General features: G+C 59.9%; 11 protein-coding genes across 11 annotated transcripts; 5 read left to right on the top strand and 6 right to left on the bottom strand.

Annotated features, from left to right (window-relative positions):
- Positions 1-240: 240 nt before the first annotated feature.
- PAN0_003d1913 (zinc finger protein) lies at positions 241-1,033 on the top strand (the record flags this gene model as incomplete). Its single annotated transcript, XM_014802869.1, has 4 exons — positions 241-245; positions 324-384; positions 459-611; positions 689-1,033. The coding sequence occupies 4 exons, from the start codon at positions 241-243 to the stop codon at positions 1,031-1,033; spliced, it is 564 nt and encodes a 187-aa protein (XP_014658355.1).
- Positions 1,034-1,238: 205 nt separating this feature from the next.
- On the bottom strand, positions 1,239-1,961 carry PAN0_003c1912 (uncharacterized protein; the record flags this gene model as incomplete). Its single annotated transcript, XM_014802868.1, has 1 exon — positions 1,239-1,961. One exon carries the CDS (start codon positions 1,959-1,961, stop codon positions 1,239-1,241), a length of 723 nt encoding a protein of 240 aa, XP_014658354.1.
- Positions 1,962-2,790: 829 nt separating this feature from the next.
- PAN0_003c1911 (uncharacterized protein) lies at positions 2,791-3,174 on the bottom strand (the record flags this gene model as incomplete). Its single annotated transcript, XM_014802867.1, has 1 exon — positions 2,791-3,174. The coding sequence occupies one exon, from the start codon at positions 3,172-3,174 to the stop codon at positions 2,791-2,793; it is 384 nt and encodes a 127-aa protein (XP_014658353.1).
- A 1,044-nt stretch (positions 3,175-4,218) lies between these two features.
- PAN0_003c1910 (uncharacterized protein) lies at positions 4,219-4,602 on the bottom strand (the record flags this gene model as incomplete). Its single annotated transcript, XM_014802866.1, has 1 exon — positions 4,219-4,602. The coding sequence occupies one exon, from the start codon at positions 4,600-4,602 to the stop codon at positions 4,219-4,221; it is 384 nt and encodes a 127-aa protein (XP_014658352.1).
- Positions 4,603-6,054: 1,452 nt separating this feature from the next.
- On the top strand, positions 6,055-8,343 carry PAN0_003d1909 (acyltransferase ChoActase/COT/CPT; the record flags this gene model as incomplete). Its single annotated transcript, XM_014802865.1, has 1 exon — positions 6,055-8,343. The coding sequence occupies one exon, from the start codon at positions 6,055-6,057 to the stop codon at positions 8,341-8,343; it is 2,289 nt and encodes a 762-aa protein (XP_014658351.1).
- Positions 8,344-8,929: 586 nt separating this feature from the next.
- On the bottom strand, positions 8,930-10,966 carry PAN0_003c1908 (uncharacterized protein; the record flags this gene model as incomplete). The annotated part of the gene is made up of 1 exon (XM_014802864.1): positions 8,930-10,966. One exon carries the CDS (start codon positions 10,964-10,966, stop codon positions 8,930-8,932), a length of 2,037 nt encoding a protein of 678 aa, XP_014658350.1.
- Positions 10,967-11,616: 650 nt separating this feature from the next.
- Positions 11,617-13,403, bottom strand: PAN0_003c1907 (vhs domain protein; the record flags this gene model as incomplete). Its single annotated transcript, XM_014802863.1, has 2 exons — positions 11,617-13,287; positions 13,395-13,403. The coding sequence occupies 2 exons, from the start codon at positions 13,401-13,403 to the stop codon at positions 11,617-11,619; spliced, it is 1,680 nt and encodes a 559-aa protein (XP_014658349.1).
- A 1,133-nt stretch (positions 13,404-14,536) lies between these two features.
- Positions 14,537-16,702, top strand: PAN0_003d1906 (uncharacterized protein; the record flags this gene model as incomplete). Its single annotated transcript, XM_014802862.1, has 1 exon — positions 14,537-16,702. One exon carries the CDS (start codon positions 14,537-14,539, stop codon positions 16,700-16,702), a length of 2,166 nt encoding a protein of 721 aa, XP_014658348.1.
- Positions 16,703-16,957: 255 nt separating this feature from the next.
- PAN0_003d1905 (peptidase) lies at positions 16,958-18,145 on the top strand (the record flags this gene model as incomplete). The annotated part of the gene is made up of 1 exon (XM_014802861.1): positions 16,958-18,145. The coding sequence occupies one exon, from the start codon at positions 16,958-16,960 to the stop codon at positions 18,143-18,145; it is 1,188 nt and encodes a 395-aa protein (XP_014658347.1).
- Positions 18,146-18,236: 91 nt separating this feature from the next.
- PAN0_003c1904 (uncharacterized protein) lies at positions 18,237-19,661 on the bottom strand (the record flags this gene model as incomplete). Its single annotated transcript, XM_014802860.1, has 1 exon — positions 18,237-19,661. One exon carries the CDS (start codon positions 19,659-19,661, stop codon positions 18,237-18,239), a length of 1,425 nt encoding a protein of 474 aa, XP_014658346.1.
- Positions 19,662-19,849: 188 nt separating this feature from the next.
- Positions 19,850-20,179, top strand: PAN0_003d1903 (dolichol phosphate-mannose biosynthesis regulatory protein; the record flags this gene model as incomplete). Its single annotated transcript, XM_014802859.1, has 2 exons — positions 19,850-19,933; positions 20,003-20,179. The coding sequence occupies 2 exons, from the start codon at positions 19,850-19,852 to the stop codon at positions 20,177-20,179; spliced, it is 261 nt and encodes an 86-aa protein (XP_014658345.1).
- Positions 20,180-20,400: the final 221 nt, after the last annotated feature.

Below are 20,400 nucleotides of genomic sequence, written 5' to 3'. Positions count from 1 at the left end.
GTCCGTCTGAGGTTGTGTGTGTGTCGGTATGAGTGCTGCGTGCTGAGTGGGGCGGAAATGCAATCTCGTCCGAGTCGAGCGGCGTCACGCGGCGCGTAAAGTGCGCGAAGAAAGCCTCGGCATGCGTTGGAAGCCAAAAAGTGTTGGTTTCCCGCACGCGCTGCGTCCTGTCACTTTGGCTTCACCTTGCCTTCCATCGTCCACCGCCCCTCGTTACACGCTCTGCGACCCCGGCCAGCCATGTGGTAAGTTGGTGTTCCCCGTATGCAGGCACTGCGCATCCGACTGAACTTCACAACCTGGGTCGACTGCGGCTCGTACAGCAAGCACATCCTCAACGCACAGGTGTCGATCCGTGCACCTTGTTGCCAAAAGTTCTTCGACGTGAGTACCATCGTTCATACCGCAACATAGCCGGAAACACTCGCAGAGGCTGACGCAGAGGAGCTACCCGCTAGTGCCCGGAATGCCACGCCGAATCGCAAGACCACGGGCTGCGCAAGACGGTCGAGATGGCGTTCATCTGCAAAAAGTGCCGCAAGGCGTTCCGCAAGGACCTCACGCAGTACGAAGAGTCGGACGAGTTCTGTCCGCACTGCGACAACCACTACGTAAGTGTCCGCACCACAAATTCTCTCTGCTGTGCTCTGCTTTCTGACACGGAGCATCGCTGTGCTGGGATTGACAGGTGATCGAGGCCAAGACGCCACAAGCAGTGCTGCAAGTTGAGGGCGAGGATGCACGAGTCGACAACCGAATGTTGCGCGACGACCGCATCAAGTACGACCCGCGCAAGGACTTCTACTACCGCCGCGTGGCAGCGCAGGAGACGGAGCGCATCGACGAAGGTGGCTGGCTGCAGGCGATCAAAGACCGTGCTGCGGGAAAGCTCGGTCCTGACGGTCTTCCCATCGATGCCGCAGGCCCCGTGGGTGCAGATGGCAAACCGCTGCTGGATACGTCGGCACTTGCGGGTCCAGGCGCCAAGCCACAGTGGAACAAGTTCAACGACGATGATCTCGACTGGTCCTAGACTCGACCGCCGCACAGCCCAAAGCCTACACTGTAATTGTACCGAAACACATCAAGCAGCTCACATTCAGCCTCAGCTCGCTTTGCAGCACACATGATCGAACGACGATGTTGCGGATGGAACGCCGAGGATATTGCAAGCTTGGAATAGCAAGGGTATCAGCTTGCCTGTAACAAAGACACGGAACAGAGTCGGTGGAGAAGGATTAGATGTCGTGGGGGATATCGAAGAACTCTTCTGCGAGTTTGGCGAGGTCCTGAGCGAGCTGCTTGCGCTTAGGATCCGCATCGGCAGCATACTGCGGTGCGAGAGCCTTCATGTACTCGACGATGGCGGTGTAGGTTGCCTTGGGCATATCCCTTGGATCGCGCACATACAGATCGATACCCGCCGGAGTCGCTGGCGTCTTTTCAAAATACGTCACGACCCAGTCAAACTTTGTGCGCGAGGTGTCGGTAAGGTCGTAGGGTCCGTACCCAATCACCTGCCACTTAGAGTGAAAGAACTTGAGCAGCCCATTGCCCGTCCACTGGAAGCTCGCTCCGTTCTTGGCATCTTTCTGTAGCACATTGGTGCCCTTGATGCCAAACAGCTTGTTCGTCAATCCTTCCTCCGCTTTCCACTTGGCCTCGAGCTCGGTGGCTGCTACAGGCGTCGAGGCGGGCTTCGACCGCGCTTCGGAGCGGATCTCGTCGGTGAACTTGACCTCACTTGCGCCAGAAGCGGCGGCGGTCGGGATGTAGCGGATGACGACGTTCTTCTTGGGCTTCCAAAGCGGCAGCGAGGATCCGACAATGTACCAAAACCCTTCGATGGCGCGAGAGGGATGCGAGTCAAAGTGCAACGGGTGCGAGGCCGAGTAGCTCGTGAACGGCAGGTCGACGTCAAAGGCGCTCGAAGCAGCTGCGTTGGGCATCGCCTCAGTCATGTTGAACAGGTGAGAGGGGATGGTGGCGGTAAGAAGAGACAAGGATCGGTGGAGGCAAAGGAGGTGTTGGTTCCATCCGTGCTGGGACCTCCACGCATGCAGGAGTGGCCGGGCTTTGGTTGAAAGCCGGCATAGCGGTGTGGCGCCAGGTAGAAATGTGGTGTGATTCCCAGCACATCACCGCAGATCAGGGGTCCAACTTGTTTTTTCTTTTTGTTTAAATAAATTTTGGATATTTTTCCTCACTTCGAAGGCGTCGTCAGTCGTGATCCGGCAAAGGCAGCCGAAGATGGGCCGTCTGACCATCGCGGACAAGCATCGACTCTGTTGAGTCGAGCTCCAACCACCTCGACGGCACCAGGGGTCCAGGCTGGACCATACCGCCCGAGCAAAGGACTCGAAAAGCTTGCAAAAGAGTATGCACACGAGATGTGGCTAGGCCGAAAGGAGGACCAGACTTGAATAATTGTATTGGCTCTGACTTGCGTCGAGCACGTTGCTACGTCGTATCTGTCCGCTAGCACGAGGATAGTAGCTAGATACGGCTCGAAGTGGAGCCATAGAAGAGCTACATGCTGTTTGGCGATCGAATCGAGAGAGTCTTGGTCCACTTGTTCGCACCACCTGAGCCCCATGTGAAGCGCGGCGATGAAGAAACCCATGCTGTCTCAACAGCAGCAAGCTCCGAGCTTCTCAACACTAACAGTCGGCGCCTCCCTCTCGGTTATGAACGTGCTCGTTCAGGCAAACGTCAACATGAAGTGACATTTATGTGAGAAGATGAAAGTGAAGTACCAGTGGATCGCACACAGCGCGCATGCTCGGCGTCTTAGTTGCTTCCGCCCTGGCAGTTGAGGGAACGCCAGAACTTGTCCCACGTGCACTTTTTGGTGTCGAGGCTGTAGGCGATGTTTTCAGGTCCGCCATCGTCGTAAGCATTGAAGATGGCGGGGTCGTCCATCCAGAAGCATTCGACGTCCACCTGCTCCTCGCCGCACTTGACTTTGCTAAGGCTGCCAAAGGTGTTCGGATCCTTGTTGAGGATTTCATAACCACCGTGGTAGCAAATAACGGCATCGGCTTGCGAGGCTCGAGCGCGAGCCTGATCGAGGCTGCTGCTGATGCATTGCGCGCGAGTCACGCTGTGCGAGGTAACAGCCGTGGCGGCAGAAGCCGCCCCCGTAAGGGCCAAAGCGGTAGCAAGCTTGAGCATAAGCATGATTGAAGTCGTGAAAGGGGAAGTCGAGAAGGTTGAGGGTGGTGAACGTTTGAAGAGGTGCGGAAGGAGCGAGTCCAGTATTTATACGCAGTGCTGCACTCTCCTCAACACACTCTTTCGCGACGTCAAAGCAGTCGCACCGGCTGTGCAGCGTCCCTTTGCTGTGCCTCGTGCGTATTGAGGTGGCGGCCAGGGATGTCGATGAGGTGGGTTCGGGTTTGGTGGGTTTAGAAGCCCACATGATGCGTGGTGACAGGAGATCCGGCCGTGCCACGTTTGTGATCATTGTGTTTCCACCTTCCTTTGTTCATTCTGTGGTTGATCCCATCTGCCCACCGTAGCTCGTTACGCGACTCTGTACCCCGAAGCGGTGCGAGCTCATGTGACTGCAGATCGAGTCTCGATGGTGAGAATCAAGCCGGTGGTGACGGGTGGGAGCTGCGATAAGGGCGTCTTGTCCCACCGGCGAGGCGCAGAATTTGGCGAATTTGAATGCGGTGGAGGCGAAGGAGGCGCTGAGAGGCATCGCTGCGAGGTCGTCTAGGGAGGTAGGAGTGGGCGGGTTGTGTTCAGAAGTCGTCTTTATGACGCAGCCCTTCGACGCGCAAGCCTCAGAATAGCTCTCCTCGCTTCTGCTATCGAGGACCATTTGAGCCGCACCTCGTGTACATTTGGACATCGTCAAACGCGACCGGGTGAAGGGATTTGAGGACGTTTCATGGGATCCACACGAACTGCTCGTACGGAAGGACTCTTGTACGTTGTGATGCGTGCTCAGAGCCCCGCATGACGCGTGATGACGAAGGCGTATGCGCTGTTTTGACAGCGACAAACGGCGGCTCACTTTCCTCATCATGATTAGCGCCGAATCACTTGCTCTGAGCTTGAAAATGTCCACTCAGGCAAACATCAGTCGGAGATGCGGAACGAATGAGGATCGGCAGAGATGAGGTGATATTGAGGAACATGAGTGAAGTGCCAAAGGGCAGGGTAGTCGGACCGCAACAGTGCAATCGGCAGGCTAAGTGTCTCCTCACACTAGTTTCCGCCGCAGTTGATCGTTCGCCAGTAAGAGTCGTACTTGCACTTATTGGTGTCGATGCTGTAGGCGAGGTTGTCGGAGCCGCCATCGTCGTACGCCATAAAGAACGCGGGCGCGTTCATCCAGAAGCAGTCGACACTGACTTTGTCCCTGTTGCCACATGGGGTTTGGCTAAGAATGCCGAAGGTGTCGCCGCTCTTGTTTTCGACGTCATATTTGCCGTGATAGCAGATGACAGCATCGGCATCACGAGATCGTTGACGACCCTTATCGACGTTGTTGCTGAGGCACAGGGGACGGGGCAAGTCAGCATCGTCAAGGTTGAGCGCCAGGGTGGCACCCATCAGGGCAAAGGCGGAAGCGAGCTTGAGCATGAGCATGGTTGACTGAGGAGCTTGGAATAGAGAATGGTTTATGTCGGGACAGGCTGGGGAGAGGCGAGGGGGACGTACTTATATGCTCGACCCTTGTCGCGCTCCAGGAAGAGAGGGTGGGAGAGTGCGACGCTTGGTACTCGCTCCTTGCGCGACCACCAAGCAGTCCCAACGGCCAGTATAACAACATCCGAGCCGCTTCAATCTGTTCAGCACTTATGAAGCCCCCCAAGCACCCATCAGGAGCGCCGCAAAGAAAGGACAGGAATGCAAGGTGAATTCGGTCCGCCGAGGTTGATAAGCCCACCCAATGTGGGCTGATATACCGCGCTACGGCGTCAACAATCGTGACTGCACCCCTTGCGTGTTCACTTTTGTGATTGATCTCATCTGTCAGACTCGCTTTGATCCCGTATACATTATATGATGAAGCAGCGCGAGCCCGAGGGCAACTTGTTGATATGAAGCAAGCCGGCTGGTGACTGGTGAACGGTCAGCTGGATCGTCCGATCCCGATGAGGCACAAGGATTCGGCGATTCAGAATTTGCCTAGGCTGGACGCCCTTTTTCCCCGCACACGGTGAGCGCGTTCCCCGTTCCGGCCTCGGCCTGCTACAGGTGCGGTGCAGCACCGCCGATGTTCTGCAGCACCTTGGCGGGCATTGGACGGACGATACGAAGGTCGCGCACATCTCCGGCTTCTCCGATCTCGACACACCGAGTCGGCGCTCGGAAGAAGCAGCGACAGAAGCGGCCTAGACCCTTCTTGCTCGAGCAGATGCACGCGCCTTGGTCCTTGCTCCTCTTCCGCGCTGACCACTGCTATCCCAGCCAGGAGCGATCATGCCACGCTGCCTTTCCGGCAAATGTTCTGCGACTGTATCCCTGTGCGAAGAGAATGACAGACCAGGGTGTGAGGTGGGGACGTGCCCATCCTTGCCAAGAGCCGGCTGTGACAGAAGTGGATGGGCAGATTGTCGGGACGTGCAAGCCTCCACTTGGACAGCCGAGCCCTTTTTTTTCGGCTTGGCCGTCTCGGCTGGGTGCTTTTTAGGCGGCGTGACTGCACCGCAACATCGAGTCGGTGTGTGGAGACAGCCGAGTGGCCCAGGTCGGGTGAACCAAGCTGGAGAGTAAGCCAAAGACGTGCATCGGCCACTTGTCCGAGTCCCCGCAATCATGCCCTGATGGCTGCAGGCTCGCTCATCGTGCTTTTTTTGCCCCGCCAGGGATCCACATAGACCTGCTACAGCCAGATTTCGGCCACGCATCTCCGATCGAGCTCACGCCCGCTTGGGCCCGCACGCTCCACTCGGCTGCCTGCCGACGAACCCAAGCCTGGCCATCGAATCACCCTTATAAGCAGCCCCTCATCACAGCTGCGCCTCGCTGTGTAACCTCTGTCAACTTCTCGCCGCAACATCCACCCGCCCGTAGACAACGTCCTCCTTTATCGAGATGGCCCCGGGTCTCATGTCCGCCGACGCGAAAGGCGTCTTCAATGCCCAGGCTGTCGAGGCCAAGTCCGCTGCCAAAGACGATGGCGGCGCCAACGAAGGCCTCGGTGGCGGCAAGACGTTCGAGGGCCAGTCCAAGCTGCCCCACCTTCCCATCCCCAAGCTCGAAGACACATGCCAGCGATACCTCTCGAGTCTGCTCCCGCTCCAGTCGCCCGAGCAGCACGCCGTAACCCAACGCATCGTCGACGACTTTCTCCAGAACCAAGGCCCCACGCTCCAGAAGCAGCTGCAGGAGTATGCCAGCACGCGCGCCAGCTATATTGAAGAGTTCTGGGACGAGAGCTACCTCCAGGCCTCGGACTCGGTCGTGCTCAACCTCAACCCCTTCTTCATCCTCGAGGATGACCCCACCCCGACGCGCGGCAACCAGCTCATGAGGACCGCCAACCTCATCCTCGCCAGTCTGGCGTTCATCCACGATCTGCGCACAGGCGTTCTCGAGCCAGACAACGTGCGCGGCACTCCGTTGGACATGTACCAATATACACGCCTCTTTGCCACCTCGCGCATCCCCACCGCAAACGGATGCAGGATGGAGGTCGAGCCCGAGTCGAGGCACATCGTCGTCATGCGCCGCGGTCAGATCTACTGGTTCGAGGCGCTCGATGAGGAGCACCGTCCGCTGCTTACCGAGCGCGCTATGCTGGGCAATCTGCAGGCTATCGTGCGCGACGCCGACAAGATCCAGATCGACGATGTTGCCAAAGGATCGGTGGGCATCCTCACCACAGAGAAGCGTCCCATCTGGTCCATGTACCGCGAGCACCTGCGCGAGGACTCGCACAACCGCAAGTGTCTCGAGGTCGTCGACACGGCGCTCTTTGTCGTGTGCATGGACGACTCCGAACCCGCCGACGCTGCCGAGCTGAGCAACAACATGCTCTGCGGAACCTACAAGCTGCAGCGCGGCATCCAGGCGGGCACGTGCACCAACCGATGGTACGACAAGCTCCAGATCATCGTCTGTGCCAATGGCGCTGCCGGCATCAACTTTGAGCACACGGGCGTCGACGGCCATACCGTGCTGCGCTATGCGGCCGACGTGTATACCGAGCTCATCATGCGCTTCGCCAAGTCCATCAACTCGGCCACCAAGAGTCTCTTCAAGGCCAAGACCAGTCCGTACGCCAAAGGCGCCGGCAAGAAGGCCAACGGTTCGTTCAGCGAGGCCGATGCGCAGAAGGCCCAGGACGTCAACCAAGCAACGGCACCCAAGAAGCTCGAGTGGAACCTCACCAAGAAGCTCACAGACGGCATCAAGTACGGCGAGACGAGGCTGTCGGACCTCATCTGCCAGAACGAGTGCCAGGTGCTCGAGTTCGACCGCTACGGCAAGAACTTCATCACAAGGCACAGGTTCTCGCCAGACGCGTATGTGCAGATGGCCTTCCAGGCGGCATACTACACGCTCTACGGAAGGTGCGAGACGACGTACGAGCCGGCCATGACCAAGGCCTTCTTGCACGGACGCACCGAGGCCATCCGAACGGTGCAGCCGCACTCGGCCAAGTTCGTCGAGACGTACATGTCGGATGCCAAGACCGACGCCAAGTTGGACGCGCTCAAAAAGGCGTGCGAGGGCCATGCGAAGCTCTCCAAAGCGTGTGCTACCGGTCAGGGTCACGACCGACACCTGTACGCGCTGCACAATCTGTGGAAGAAGATGCAGGCTGAGCGATCGGACGATCAACCAGCACCCAAGATCTTCACAGATGCAGGCTATGCCAAGCTCAACCATACGGTGGTGTCCACCTCGAACTGTGGCAATCCCGCACTGCGCATGTTTGGGTTTGGTCCGGTTGTGCCAGACGGTTTTGGCATCGGATACATCATCAAAGACGATGGGATCACGGTATGTGCTTCGAGCAAGCATCTGCAGACCAAGAGGTTCCTGGACACGCTCGAGGCGTACCTGCTCGACACACAGCGCATGATCATCGAGACGTACAAGGCGGCCAATGTGCGTTCGCAGTCGACGTACATCGACCATGCTGGTGTGGAATGCGATGTGCGAACAGGTCTGCCCATCGGATCCAAGAACAACGGCTATTCACTCGATTACGACCAGGTACCCGCACAGCATTTCGGCCAGTCCGGGTACTCGTTCTTCGGAGATGAAAAAACCGCCGCCAAAAAGGACGAACAACACAAGGAAGACTCGGCACAGAGCAGGAGGAGAAGCAGACTCGCCAGTGTCGGCAAGACCATCCTCTACGACGATTATTGATCGAGGACTGGCAAACGGAATGTGCTCAGCTTGCAATGCAATGTGCCAAAGTGTCGATGCGTGGCGTGAAAAGTGGTTGCGCCAGAGGCAGAGCAGTCGTGAAAGGTCGAAAGTGTCTGCGAGAGGTGCGGATGCACTGCGTGTGTGGAACGTGCTGAGTGGAATGCACTGGTCATCGAACGCATCGAGTGTTGAACACAGCACGCTGCGCGCAACGGATGCACTGGATGCACTGGATGCACTGGATGCATTGGGTTGACTGAGTGCGGGATGTGCCGGATGCACTCGGTGCGTCTGATGGACTGCATGTGCGATGCACTCGATGCACTTGATGCACTTAACACGCTTGATGCACTTGATGCAGTCGATGCAGTCGGTGCACTCGGTGCACTCGAATCGCTCGATTCAGTCGGGTTGGTCGATTCGGTCGATTCGGTCGATTCGGTCGATATACTCGATATACAGTACTCGATCAACTCGATGCTCTCTATGCACGGGGTGTGTCCACTGCGCTGAAATTGCGAAATGCGTTGGATGTGCGGGATGCAGTGGGTATGCGGAACGTGCTTCGCGAGAGATACGAGCGCTAGAAGGCGGGGAAGCCGTCAAAGTCGGCGTCCGGCTCATGCTTGCCGTGACGCTGTTCGCGGTTGGCCTTTTTGACCCTTCCCGCGCCTCCGCGGTTGGTGCCGGCCGTGATCACGCCGAACTCGCTGGCATCCACATGCGGGCTGCCGAATTGCCCCGCTGGCACATCGCCCGCGCCTTCGTCGGGCGCGTACAGCGGCTCGGACTCGTGCAAGTTTGGCAGTGCCATGGCGGGTGCTACTGATGTTGCGGCAGTCGACGGTGGCGGATGCAGGGCGGAGGACGCGAAAGAGCGCAAGCCCGAGGACGAGTTGGACGACTTTGACGATGTGCGTTCGTGGCGGCGCGGGCGGTCGCGGTAGCCAGGTCGACCGGTCGAGGAGGATGCGGACAGTGGCGCGCGCAGCCCGTTGGCACTACCACCCGACGACGAACCGCCAGCAGTGGGCACAGCGCGAGGCGTCAGACCACTGCCACTACGGCTGCCAGATGCACTGCCAGAGTCGCCACGACGAGGCCCCTTCTTGCGTCCGAAGGAAAGTCCAGCGATGTCAGCTTCGTCCTCCGACTGCGGCTTCTCGTTGCTGGCGTTGGGCTCTGCGGTCGGAGCGTCGGGGATGAAAGCTCCCGCGGCAGGCGCAAAGTCTGCCGACGGGCTGTACTGGTCGCCCTCGGCGTAGCCAGTAGGCGGCGCATGGTAGTAGTGATGGTGGTGCACCACGCCGCCCGGCGCACGCTCCTCCACCGTGTAGTAGCCCTCGGGCTCCTCGGCATCGCCGTACTGGTCGTACTCGCCCTCATGCATGCCGCGCTCGTCATCGAAGCCGCCATCGTAGCCGTATTGCTGCTGGGCATACGCCTCCGGCTCGTCGCCGTCAGCGAAGTGCTGGTCGGCAACGCGCTGATCCGCATCGGACTCGGCAAAGCTGAACCCACCCGCGGCCGCCTCTGCCTCGGCTTCAGTGCGCCATCGCTGAGCGGCGTGCGTCTCTTGTTGGAGCTTGAGCAGTCCTGCTTTGGCGGCTTTGCGCTCAGCTTTGCGGCGCGCTTTCGCGATGGCGGCCTCCTCGGCTGCGGCGAGGCGCGCCTCTTCCTGTTTCTGACGCTCTGCTTCCGCCTCGGCCTCCTTCTTGAGCCGAGCCGCTTCTTCGTCCAGCGCTTTTTGTCGTTCTGCCTTGGCCTTTTCTTCGGCTTCGGCTTCTGCTTGCGCTTTTGCATCGGCTTCCGCCATAGCTTTGAGCTCAGCTTCCGCCTCTGCTTTTGCTTGCGCTTCAGCCTGTGACTCGCGCTGACTTTCTTCGTCAGACGTACCTGCCCCTTCGGTCCTTCCGAATCGTGCGATTGCCTGGTCGTCGAGCATACCGGCATCCTCATCGATGCTCTCTGCGAAGCCTGGGCCGCTGAGACTGGCGCCACTGTCGGTGCTCGCATCGCTGAGCGAGCGCGAGTGTCTCGACGTCGCCACAACCGAGCCTGATGATGATGCGTGGTTGCTGCGTCTCGCGCCGCGACTCATGACGCTGCCGATGGAAGCTGCGCGCTGCCGACCGGAGCCATCTGCGTCCCTGTTGCCTCTCCCGAGCAGCCCGCAAGACACGGCGCGGCCCCAGTCCTCGAGATCAAACCACACCGTGCCGCACGTCCTGTCCTGGGCGCGCGCTCTCGCACGGGCACGGCGACGCGCAGCGGCACTTCCTCCGCGGCGCGAGTCACGATCGGCGATGTTGCTGAGCAGAGAGATGGCATCCGAGTCGTCGAATGCATCGCCTTCCGACGCTGTGGCGCCGATGAGCGATTCGCGCTCCTCGCTGCGTCGGCCGGAAGAAGAATCGCTCGGCTTGCCCCAGCCGAGAAACGAGCGGTCGCTGCGGGAGCGCGCCGACGATTGTGGCGCTGTGGATGCAGATCGACCACCGAAGAGCAGCATAGTCCAGCTCGGAGCTGCCGACGTATTCTGCTGTGCGTGCTGTGGCTGTGGCCGGGAGCGACGAGCATCGCTCGGCCCGGCTTGGGCGTGTTGCTGACCCCGACTCATTGCTGCGAAGATTGGATTGTCGGAAGATGGCGTGTCGATGATGGCTGATCAGCGCTGGATGGATGCTAAAGCATAGCGGCAAGAGCGCCAAGCCGCGTTCGAGGAGAAGGAATTGGTGGTGCTCATGCAGGCTGGATTGCGAGGTGTTGTTCAAGTGTGCGTTTCAGAGCTATGCAGCCGCTCCGGCCAAAAATGGAAAGTGCGCATGTGCCTGCTGGTGGGTCGGATGAGCCGAGATGTTGTGAAATTTCCGCCGAGGCTGAGCAACCTGGCTCGGAGACGCGGTGTTGAAAGCGCCTGTGGCTGCACGCGTATCGGCACGCCCGCACTCGGCAAGTGGCAGCTACGCAGCACGTCTTTGGCCCCTGAGAAACTCGCCCGTCGGATTTGCCGTATCTCAGCCACGCAACACCAAACTCAAAGCAGCAGGGCGGACCACAAGCTTGTTGCGCCTTTGCCGCATGTCGTGTTGCTACTACTCGTGCTTTGGTGAGCTTGCTCACACCTGCAGGGACGTATTATTCAGGCACAAAAACAAGCTCGCGCCGAGTTGGATCTTGTCGTCTCGAGAATGGGTGGCATTGCTTAACAGACGGGGGTTATCATGAAAAGGAAAGCAAATCAAGGCAAAAGAAGTGGCAAAGTCTTGTTCAGACGACGCCCCACTCCTTGCGCGGCTGGTTCTGGGGTCGCTCGATGCCCCACCCGCTGCCAGACGCAGCCGCATTGTTGGCATCCGCGAACGGATCGGCAAACGGATCGTCGTCGTCTTCGTCGTCCTCGTCCCAGCTGAAGCCCGGGCCGATGTTGGGTCGGTGGTTCTGCGTGGTGCGCAGCCACTCCTCTTCTTCGGAATCGTTGAGATTCGACCATGAGCCACCCTCGGGGCGCGACGAAGCGGCTGCCAGCTGCCTGGCCCGGCCGGGCGCCTGTGCTGCATGTTCATCCGCCGAGTCCTCCGACTCGTAGTCGCTAAAGTCCGAGAGGGCGCCGCGCTGCGTGCTGCTTCCTGCCGCCTCGCTCGCCATCAAGCCTCGTCGGGCGCCGCCCGCCTGCGACGGAGGATGCAGGTAGCTGCCCGCCTGGTCTTCTTGGAAGTCGAGGTCGATCAGGTCGTTCATCGCACCGCCGCGTGAAGCACCGCTCGGCCCATCGCCGGTAGGCTGTGGGCTCATGTCGAAGCTGCGCATGCTGCCGACACGCGAATTGTGTCGTTGAATGCGCACGCGCTGTCGCGTCTGCAGCTTCTCCAGCTCGCTGTCGGGTGCATTGAGACGCGCGTCGGCGATGCGCTTGCGCACCATTTCGATCTCGGCATCGTCGGCGCGGATCTTGGCAGCCGTCTTCTCCTCGGCGCTCTGTCCGGAACCCGAGATGGCGGCGAGCGGCTCGTCGTCGTCCGAGTCGAGCTCGGCGGGCTTCGAGAGCCGATCGTACAGCTCGAGCGCCAGGATGATCTGGTCGTTGGCCGAGATGAGCGAACCAAGGAACTCCTCGTCCTTGACCAGCTGCACGTAGCGGATGATCTTCTTCCTCTCCACCTTGGTCTTGACTAAGTAGTCCTGCACTCGTGCGTTTTCCGTCACGCTCTCCTTCTCGCGGTTGACGTGCTGCAGCGCATTGACCAGCGCCGTCGCCACCTGTTGTGAGATGGCGAGCGACTGCAGCATGGCGGGCTTTTCCTGCTCAAAGTTGAACGCAGGTCGCTTGACGCCCTTCTTGCCTCGAAGCTTGCTCTTCTTCTCTTCTTCTTTTTGGAGCTGCTCGGCTGCCTTGCGATCGCTGCGGATCTGCGCCTCGATGCGCTGCTTTTCCTGCAGCTTGCGGTATGCCTCCGCCGCCTCGCTCTTGCGCTGCGCCTCTGACTTTTTGCCGCCGCCGCACTGTTGGTAGAGGCCGGCGACGAGCTTCATGGAGGGGTCGTCCTTGAATTGCTGGTGCCACGAGAGGAGGACGCGCATGAGCAGCTTGCGCACCGATGCATCGACGAGCTGATCCTGCGACATGATCTTGATACGATCGACGAGCTGATCGTTGGCGAATGCGGTCTGGAAGCGCTGTCCGCAGTTTTCGACGAGCGCCTTGAGGATGATGAGCGCACGCTTCTGGCCATGAACGTTCGAGTACTTGAGCTTCTTGCGAAGCGCACGGCTCGCCTCGGTGGGACCGGTGGACTGGAGATTGATGGCCTCGACCAGCTCGGGAATGCCGTCGTACTCCTCTTCGGCATAGCGCTGAGTGCACAATCGATCGATCCAGTCGGTCACCGCCGAAAAGGGCTTGCGGTTGCCCAGGTAGCCCTGGGCCTGGTCGGTGAGCTCCTGTCGTGCCACGATGGAACACGGATGTCAGTCACGTCGTCCAGCCACATTACCCGAGCATGCGACGGCCGAAATGTGTGATAAGCATGCACCACAACAGCACTTACCTTGAGCATGGCGACTGAAATCGGGCGTAGATGGCGGGGAGCGGGATGCGGAGGATCTATGGATGTATCCAGAGTCGGACCAGGGTCAGGCGGTCGTGGTAGCAAGGTAGGATGCGGGGCGCTTCGAGTGAGTTGATCGATACATCGGCCACGGCAGCAGCGGGTGCGGAGATGCGCCGGCTCAGCTGCCGCTCGAGCCAAGTCTGCCGTGCGCACTCGCTCGATTTCGCGTGTCGGTGGCCATCGAGTCGGGGTCCAAAATCGACCTGAAGCGGAAATCGTCACTGTGCGTGGGCCACGTTCCTTAGCCTGTGCAGCACGGCGAGAAGACCATTTCTCGCAGGCTTAACATTGTGTGAGAATTTTATGCACCACCTTCTGCTCTGACCGGTAACTTGGCGGCAGGGTCCACCTTTCTTCACCCACGGAACGGGTAGGACCAAGGCCACAAATCCGAAGCCCCGAAATGAATCAAGTCGCTGGTCTGGGCAGGCTCGTCCGCGGACGTTGGCAAAGTCGTGCATGTCTCTATTCGAGCTCGATACCAACGCCTTGTGATACGGTTAAGGTATGGCTTCATCACTCGGTCGCTTCAAAATGCTCGCAGACGAGAGCGCAGTCCCACGATACCCCACCACTCTCACTCTGCGACTGGACCATCGCCGTGCGACAGAGAATGGCAAGGCATGAGATGGCAAGGCAAAATCATGGGAAACAAATCGTACAATAAATTTTCAGGTTTTCTATCGTACCGCACACCGGCTGCATGGGAGCCAAAGAAAAATCGAAAAAAGCTCCACATTCTGCAACTTAGCCGGTCCATCACCGCTTTCCGGCTGTGGCAATCGCCCACCCGCCGGGAAAATGGTGGTGCATTAGAAAACGCGGCGAACCCTGCGTGCGCTGCGTCCAAGCCAGCCACCACCATCTCTTCAGATCGCCCCTCTACCAAGCGAGTGGGTCTGGGTAGGTGCCCGTACGTTTGCTTGCTTGGGCATACTGTATACCACTCGACGCCTTAACAAAGGGAGAGTTCATGCGCGTCTGCCGGGGCCCTGCGCAAACTTTGTTCAACTCCGTCCACACGCGCATCTCACCCCGCTGAAGTGTGCGCGGTGGGTCCGCCCATCCAACTCGACACCATGCCCCCCGCTCATCGTGGCCCGACCGGCTCTCCAATGGACCGCTGGACGGACGCATCGCCCAGCGCCATCTCGAGCGGCTTTCAGACCGCCATGTCGCTCGGACCTCAGCCACGCCTCAACTTCGACATGCCGCCTTCCGGGCTCAACACATCCGCAGCCAGCTTCAACACGGACGAAGAAGACGAAGATGAAGACGAAGATGATGCCGATGCGCCGGCGAAGAAGGCGGACGGAAAGTCAGCCAAAAGCAAGAAGGGTGCCGCTGCAGCCAAGTCCAAGGATGCCAAAGCCGCACAGCACCGCAAGGAGCAGAATCGCGCAGCTCAGCGCGAGTTCCGCCAGCGCAAGCAGCAATACATCCGTGCGCTCGAGGCTCGCGTAGAGCTGCTCTCGTCCGACCACGATACGCAGGTCAATCGGCTTCGGTATGCGCTCCGACATCTGCTCGCCGAGAACAACTCGCTGCGTGGCATCGTCGGCAGCCTCGCCCACTTTATCGGCGCGCGCAGCATCGGCGGATGTCTGGTCGAAGCCGGTATGACAAGACAGATGCTCGAAGCTACCATGAACTCTTCCAGCGAGAAGACCATGTCCGAAGCGTGGGCCAACTGGCCTGGTGCCGGCGAATGCGAAATGCTCAAACAGCTCCGCAAGGAGAGCAACATCCCCGCCGATGGCCTCCCCGAGAGCAAACTCGCCAACTACTTTCGCGATGCCAATGGAAAAGCCGCTGCCGATAACTCGACCGACGCCGACAAGAAGAAGAGGACGGCAGATGACGCGGCAGCCAAAGACTCGAAACGCAAGCGCAAGACCAACGACACAAGCGCCTCCCGCAACAGCAGCCCGGCAACGAACCCCGATCCGCGCACAGGCTCTGGGCAACCATCAGTGGCCTCCCCGCAGAGTTTGGCCTCGAACGAGATGAAACAGCCTTGGCCGCAGCAGCAGCAACAACAACAACAGCAGCAACAGCAGATTCCGACCGCTCTACCCAGCCAATTCTGGCAGCCAACAGCCTTTGGAGGCTCAATGTCCATGCGCAACGATGTTGATTCCATGTTCGCCCAAACCTTGCTCGGTGGTGGCAATGCAGATATGAGCGGCCTGGCTGCCATGACGGGCTCTCTCTTCCCCACCGACAATCAGAGCGTCTTCTCCCCGCAACAGGCCATGACGTTCAACAACATACTTCCGACCCCCGGCTCCGCCATGCCCAACGCTTCGGCCGCCGCGTCCAACTTCAACTTTCTGGGCTTTGGCGGAGTGCCCACTATGGTTGGAGCCTCAGCTGATTCGACCCTTGGCTCCGCACCCTTCGCAACGCAGCCGCCGCCGTCGGGCCAGAGCGACACAACGGCGATCGTCCAGACCCCTGCTTCACCTGCTACAGGAGGTGTCGAGGGGACTGTCCTGCGCTCAGGCACTCGAGCTTCACCAGAGCAGATCCGTAATTTACGCCGCCGCGGCGCACGTGCAATTGCCCAGGTGAACCGGATCTGGGCTCAGCGCGGCGCCAACAACTTCCTCAACCTGCCCGTCCAGTACCCGCTCGACGAACAAGATCTAAAGTTCCTCGAGCAGCAGGAAGCCACCAATCCGCACATTAAGATCGCATACATGCGTCTACCCAACGAGTGGGACGAAGGTGACATTGCAGGAGGCAACGCGAGCGGCTCACCCGACGGCTCGCAGACCAAGACGAAGACGAGGTACGATATCGAGAAGCAGGCCGAATACTTCCTCCAGATCTCGTACCATCTGCACAACCACAGCCTCAACCCGAGCTATAGCTTGCCGCCGTCGCTGCGGCCGACAGCTCTGCAGCAGTCGACTCCACACGACCATGCGATCGATTTGTTGCCCAACGCGCCGCTGCGCGACAAGCTGATCCAGAACCCGGGGCTCGAGACGCACAAAGTGACGATCGACGTCATCCGCTTCCTCTCGCCCAGCGATGGCGACATGAACATCGAGCGCAACTGGGTGCTGACGCTGCCGTTCTTCGTGCGATACCCGCAGCTGGCGGATCCGGCCATGGTGGCGAATATGAACCGGCAGAGGGCCATGCGTGGCGAGAAGGAGGTCACCATCGACGACATCTGGAGAGAGCACCGCGCGTTCACCGAGTACACCCAGGCGAGGCTCAAAGAGATCAGCTAGAGTGCAACACATGAATGACCCTTGCTCACATTGCGCCGGAAGTATGTGTGTGTGCGTATGTGCATGTGCATGTGACGGCAACGTAAGCCGGAGATGATCAAATTGCGGGTTGCGGGAAGAAACGGCGAGAGGTTATGGCACGCGACCCCCTCCACACCTGCAGTATTTTCTTCGCGCCGACTTCTCACTTCCAAGGCCGGAAGCTGTTGTGTCTTGACTCGCCTCTACCACCGACGCTACTTGGTCTGCAGGAGGATGTTGACGGCTGCTGCAGCGGTGCGGTGCGCAGCGCCATCAGTGCGGTGCTTGCCAGCATTGCGGACCACACTCCGACCCGTTCAGCCGGCATGGCTTCGATGTTCTTCCACCTCGACCTCTTCTTCTGACTCTCACACCTCAGCGCCAGAGTCCGGAGCTGCGCCATCACCATCATCGTCATCGCCTTCGTCTTCCTCCTCGCCTAGCGGACATACTGGCGCTCCGGAATCGACAAGCCGCAGCGCACCTGGCGGACCGTCGTTCTCGTTTGAGCCGCCTCGTCCTCGGCGCGGCAAAGTGCGACGGGTGATGTTCGTGCTTGGCTGGATCCCCGTGGCCGCATTCATCACCTCGCACCTCTTTAGCCTGGGCAACGTGACTGGCGGCTCGATGTCGCCGACCTTCAACGGGCCGTACGCAGAAGCTTCTGCCGCCAACGCACGCGCCGATGTCGTACTGCTGAACCGCAGCGTTTCCTACCAGCACAACGAGTTGCGACCCGGCGATATCGTCACGCTCATCTCACCACTCGACCCGCGGCTGCTACTTACCAAGCGTGTGATCGCGCTTCCTGGAGATACGGTGCGTGTATGGGCACCTGGGGCGTCGGCAAGCGCGGGAAAGTGGACCCGAATCAAGATCCCGCCCGGCCACGTGTGGGTCGAAGGCGACGCGGCCGTCGACATTGTGCCACGCAGTTTGGAGAAAGCAGCCAACTCGGCGAGGCTGCCGCCAGGCGTACGCAACAAGAGCCGCGACTCGCGCGAGTTCGGCCCCGTTCCCATGGGCCTAATCACATCCAAGATCGACTGGATCGTGTGGCCGCCAAAGCGGTTCGGGCCCCCAGGGCCAAGACCAACGCCAGCACCGCAGAGGACACAGGCGGGCCAGTATCCGCCGTCGCTAACGGAGCCAGAGGATCGTTCGACTCAAGTCAACCCGAGTCTCGCCAGGATCCTGGATGAGATGACGCAGCTCGCACCGGGTGCGCGCGCCAAGGCGCATCCCGAGGACTCGGTCATCAGTCCGTACATCGACTGGAACGATCCGAACGCCGGACCGGACGCAAACGATGTAGATGCAGGGACCGCAGAGTTGGGTGCTCAGGGAAAAGCGGGGGAGGTGCGGAAAACGGCGTGGAACAGTCTCAGCAGAGGCGGCCGACTCGGCGACGATGCCGACTAGTCAACAACACTCCCATAGCATGGTGCTGATATACAAACGCCACTACAGGCCGATCTCATACAACATGAACAGAAGCTGCGTGGGCGAGAAGCTAGGTGCGGGCGGTGAGGGCGTGTAGGATGCGATCGCGGTGGAGGGCAATCCATTCGTCCTGATCGATTCCTCGGCGGACACACCAAGCATTGTCCCTTCTTTCAAGCCGCACTTGGTCGCCGGCGCTGTCGGGCGGGAGTGACGCGCGAGCTCGCTGCAAATCCCAGCTCGGATCGGCATCGATGGTCTGCCAGCGCGGAGCGAGCGACCATGCTGTGCCGATTCCGTCGTACACGCACTCGCTCCTAGTAGCTACCAGCCACATCATCGTGCTCCAAGCTCCGACCACCACCATGCCTGCTAGGATCAGAATCCCGCTGAGCGCGCCCAGAAGTGTTGCTGCGATTAGCAAGGTGGCGAGCAGAGCGAGGCTGATTGCCGAGACGCGCGATTCGACCAGCCCGGGACAGCAAGCGGCGAGGAGTGCAATGGGCGCCCAGACGACGTGATATTCCGGCCACTCTTCCATCCCAACCACCTCGATATCCACATCCACTCCGCCCGCTTCCTCGACGGCGTGGGCAGGTGCTTTGCCCTTGCCTTCTGCGGCGTGCGCCGCGAGTGAGCGCAGAGACTCTTTGAGCCGTGGAAGGTCCCAGCCCCAGGCGGTGTTGCGGCAGAAGAGTCGCTTCGAGAAGTGGCGATCGTCTGCAAAGCGTTCGAGTGCCTCTTGCAGGGCAATGGATACGAGGCGCGTCGCTCGTCGCCGCCGCGACCGCCGGAAGAAGATGCCCAGATCCACATCGCCCGACCCTGTAAACAGCTTCGTCAGGTCCAGCTTGTCGTCTGCATTCCCGTCGTTCTCTGCCTCCTGTGCCGCTTGTGGTTGAGACAGAGAGCCAGAATCCTCATCGAGCGGAGTCCATGGCGGCACCAGTCCGGTCTCGAGACGTCGATGATAGCGCTGCTTTGCTTCATCGCTCGCCGGGAGTGGCTTTCTCTGCGACCTATCCCAAACTGACAGCTCGTCCTGCTCCTGTGCCATTAGCTTTGAAGACGTAGAGCTCCTTCCCGCCAAGTGGTCGACCATGCCACGCAGGTGCTGGCTCCATGCTCGATGCCGCACGATGCCGCGGCGGCACGGCACATCGTCAGCAAGCGCAAACGGCAGTGCGTCCTGCTCGGTCAGCCTGCCCACGGGCAGGTCGACGGTGGTCTCCGTGCCGCGCGAGCGGAAGCGCACACGCAGAGCCACATCCTTGGTCGCATGTGCCTCTCCAGGAGTGCGAGTATCGGTGAGGAAGGCACACAGGATCTGGCTCGGATCGTTGGCGGGTGCCTGATAAGGCGAAACCACAAACGTGCGCAGCCTGCTCGTGTCCCTCGGGGGTGCCTGCGCCTCGTGGTCGTCATCGCCCGTGGCGAGTGGACGGTACCCCGATCCCGATGGTGGGTATGAGCCATGCAGTGGAAGTGGCGGCATTCCGATGCTGGCCTCCGCTCTCCGCACTCAAAAGACCTGATGGACAAGATGGAGGGTGGAGAGGTTGATGGGTGGGGTTGAACGTGGTCCGAGTTCCGAGGCGTGTGGAGGCGGCGAGCGTCGGTTCAGGGTCCAGTTGCGTCCTGCTTTCTGTCCACCATGCGATTCACCTGACCGGTCGCGGCGTCATGTCAAATCGCGCCGCTGGCGGGCTGGCGCTCTTTGCAGCACTCGCGCTGTTTTCGCTGTACACGCTCTGGGCCATCGTTCTCGTAAGCACCTCCTCTCTGCCTGGAATAGCCATCGTGCGAAAGCTGACCTGAGGTTTCGCCGTTGCGCAGCCGTTGTTGCCGAATGACTTGGCAATACACGCATACGTGCCCGATCGCAGGTGGGCCGTTACCGCTCCCTCGCTCGTCCTAGCAGTCGGACTCGGCACAGTTGGCATCTACATCGGAGCACTACTGCGCAAGGACGCGCTGCAGGATCTTCAGACTCAACGAGAAACGGGCAAATAGTTACCAACTAGTTGCGATCACGCACGGGCGACCAGCACAAACGACATATCAAGGCGGAAGAAGTATCTCTCTGAGCAAACGTCTGCATAGCGTCCCGAATCAGATGTAGCCAGATCGGATCAATGCAGAACCTCTCAGAAGAGCCTAACATACAAGCCACGCCGGGCCATGCTCCTCAACGCCGTGGACACAGGCTTGCGCCTCTCTCGCTCTTACACCAG

The sequence above is a fragment of the Moesziomyces antarcticus genome (genome assembly GCF_000747765.1).
Source record: "Moesziomyces antarcticus DNA, scaffold: scaffold_v10003, strain JCM 10317, whole genome shotgun sequence".
Classification (NCBI taxonomy): domain Eukaryota; kingdom Fungi; phylum Basidiomycota; class Ustilaginomycetes; order Ustilaginales; family Ustilaginaceae; genus Moesziomyces; species Moesziomyces antarcticus.
This window is presented reverse-complemented; position numbering and strand designations above follow the sequence as displayed.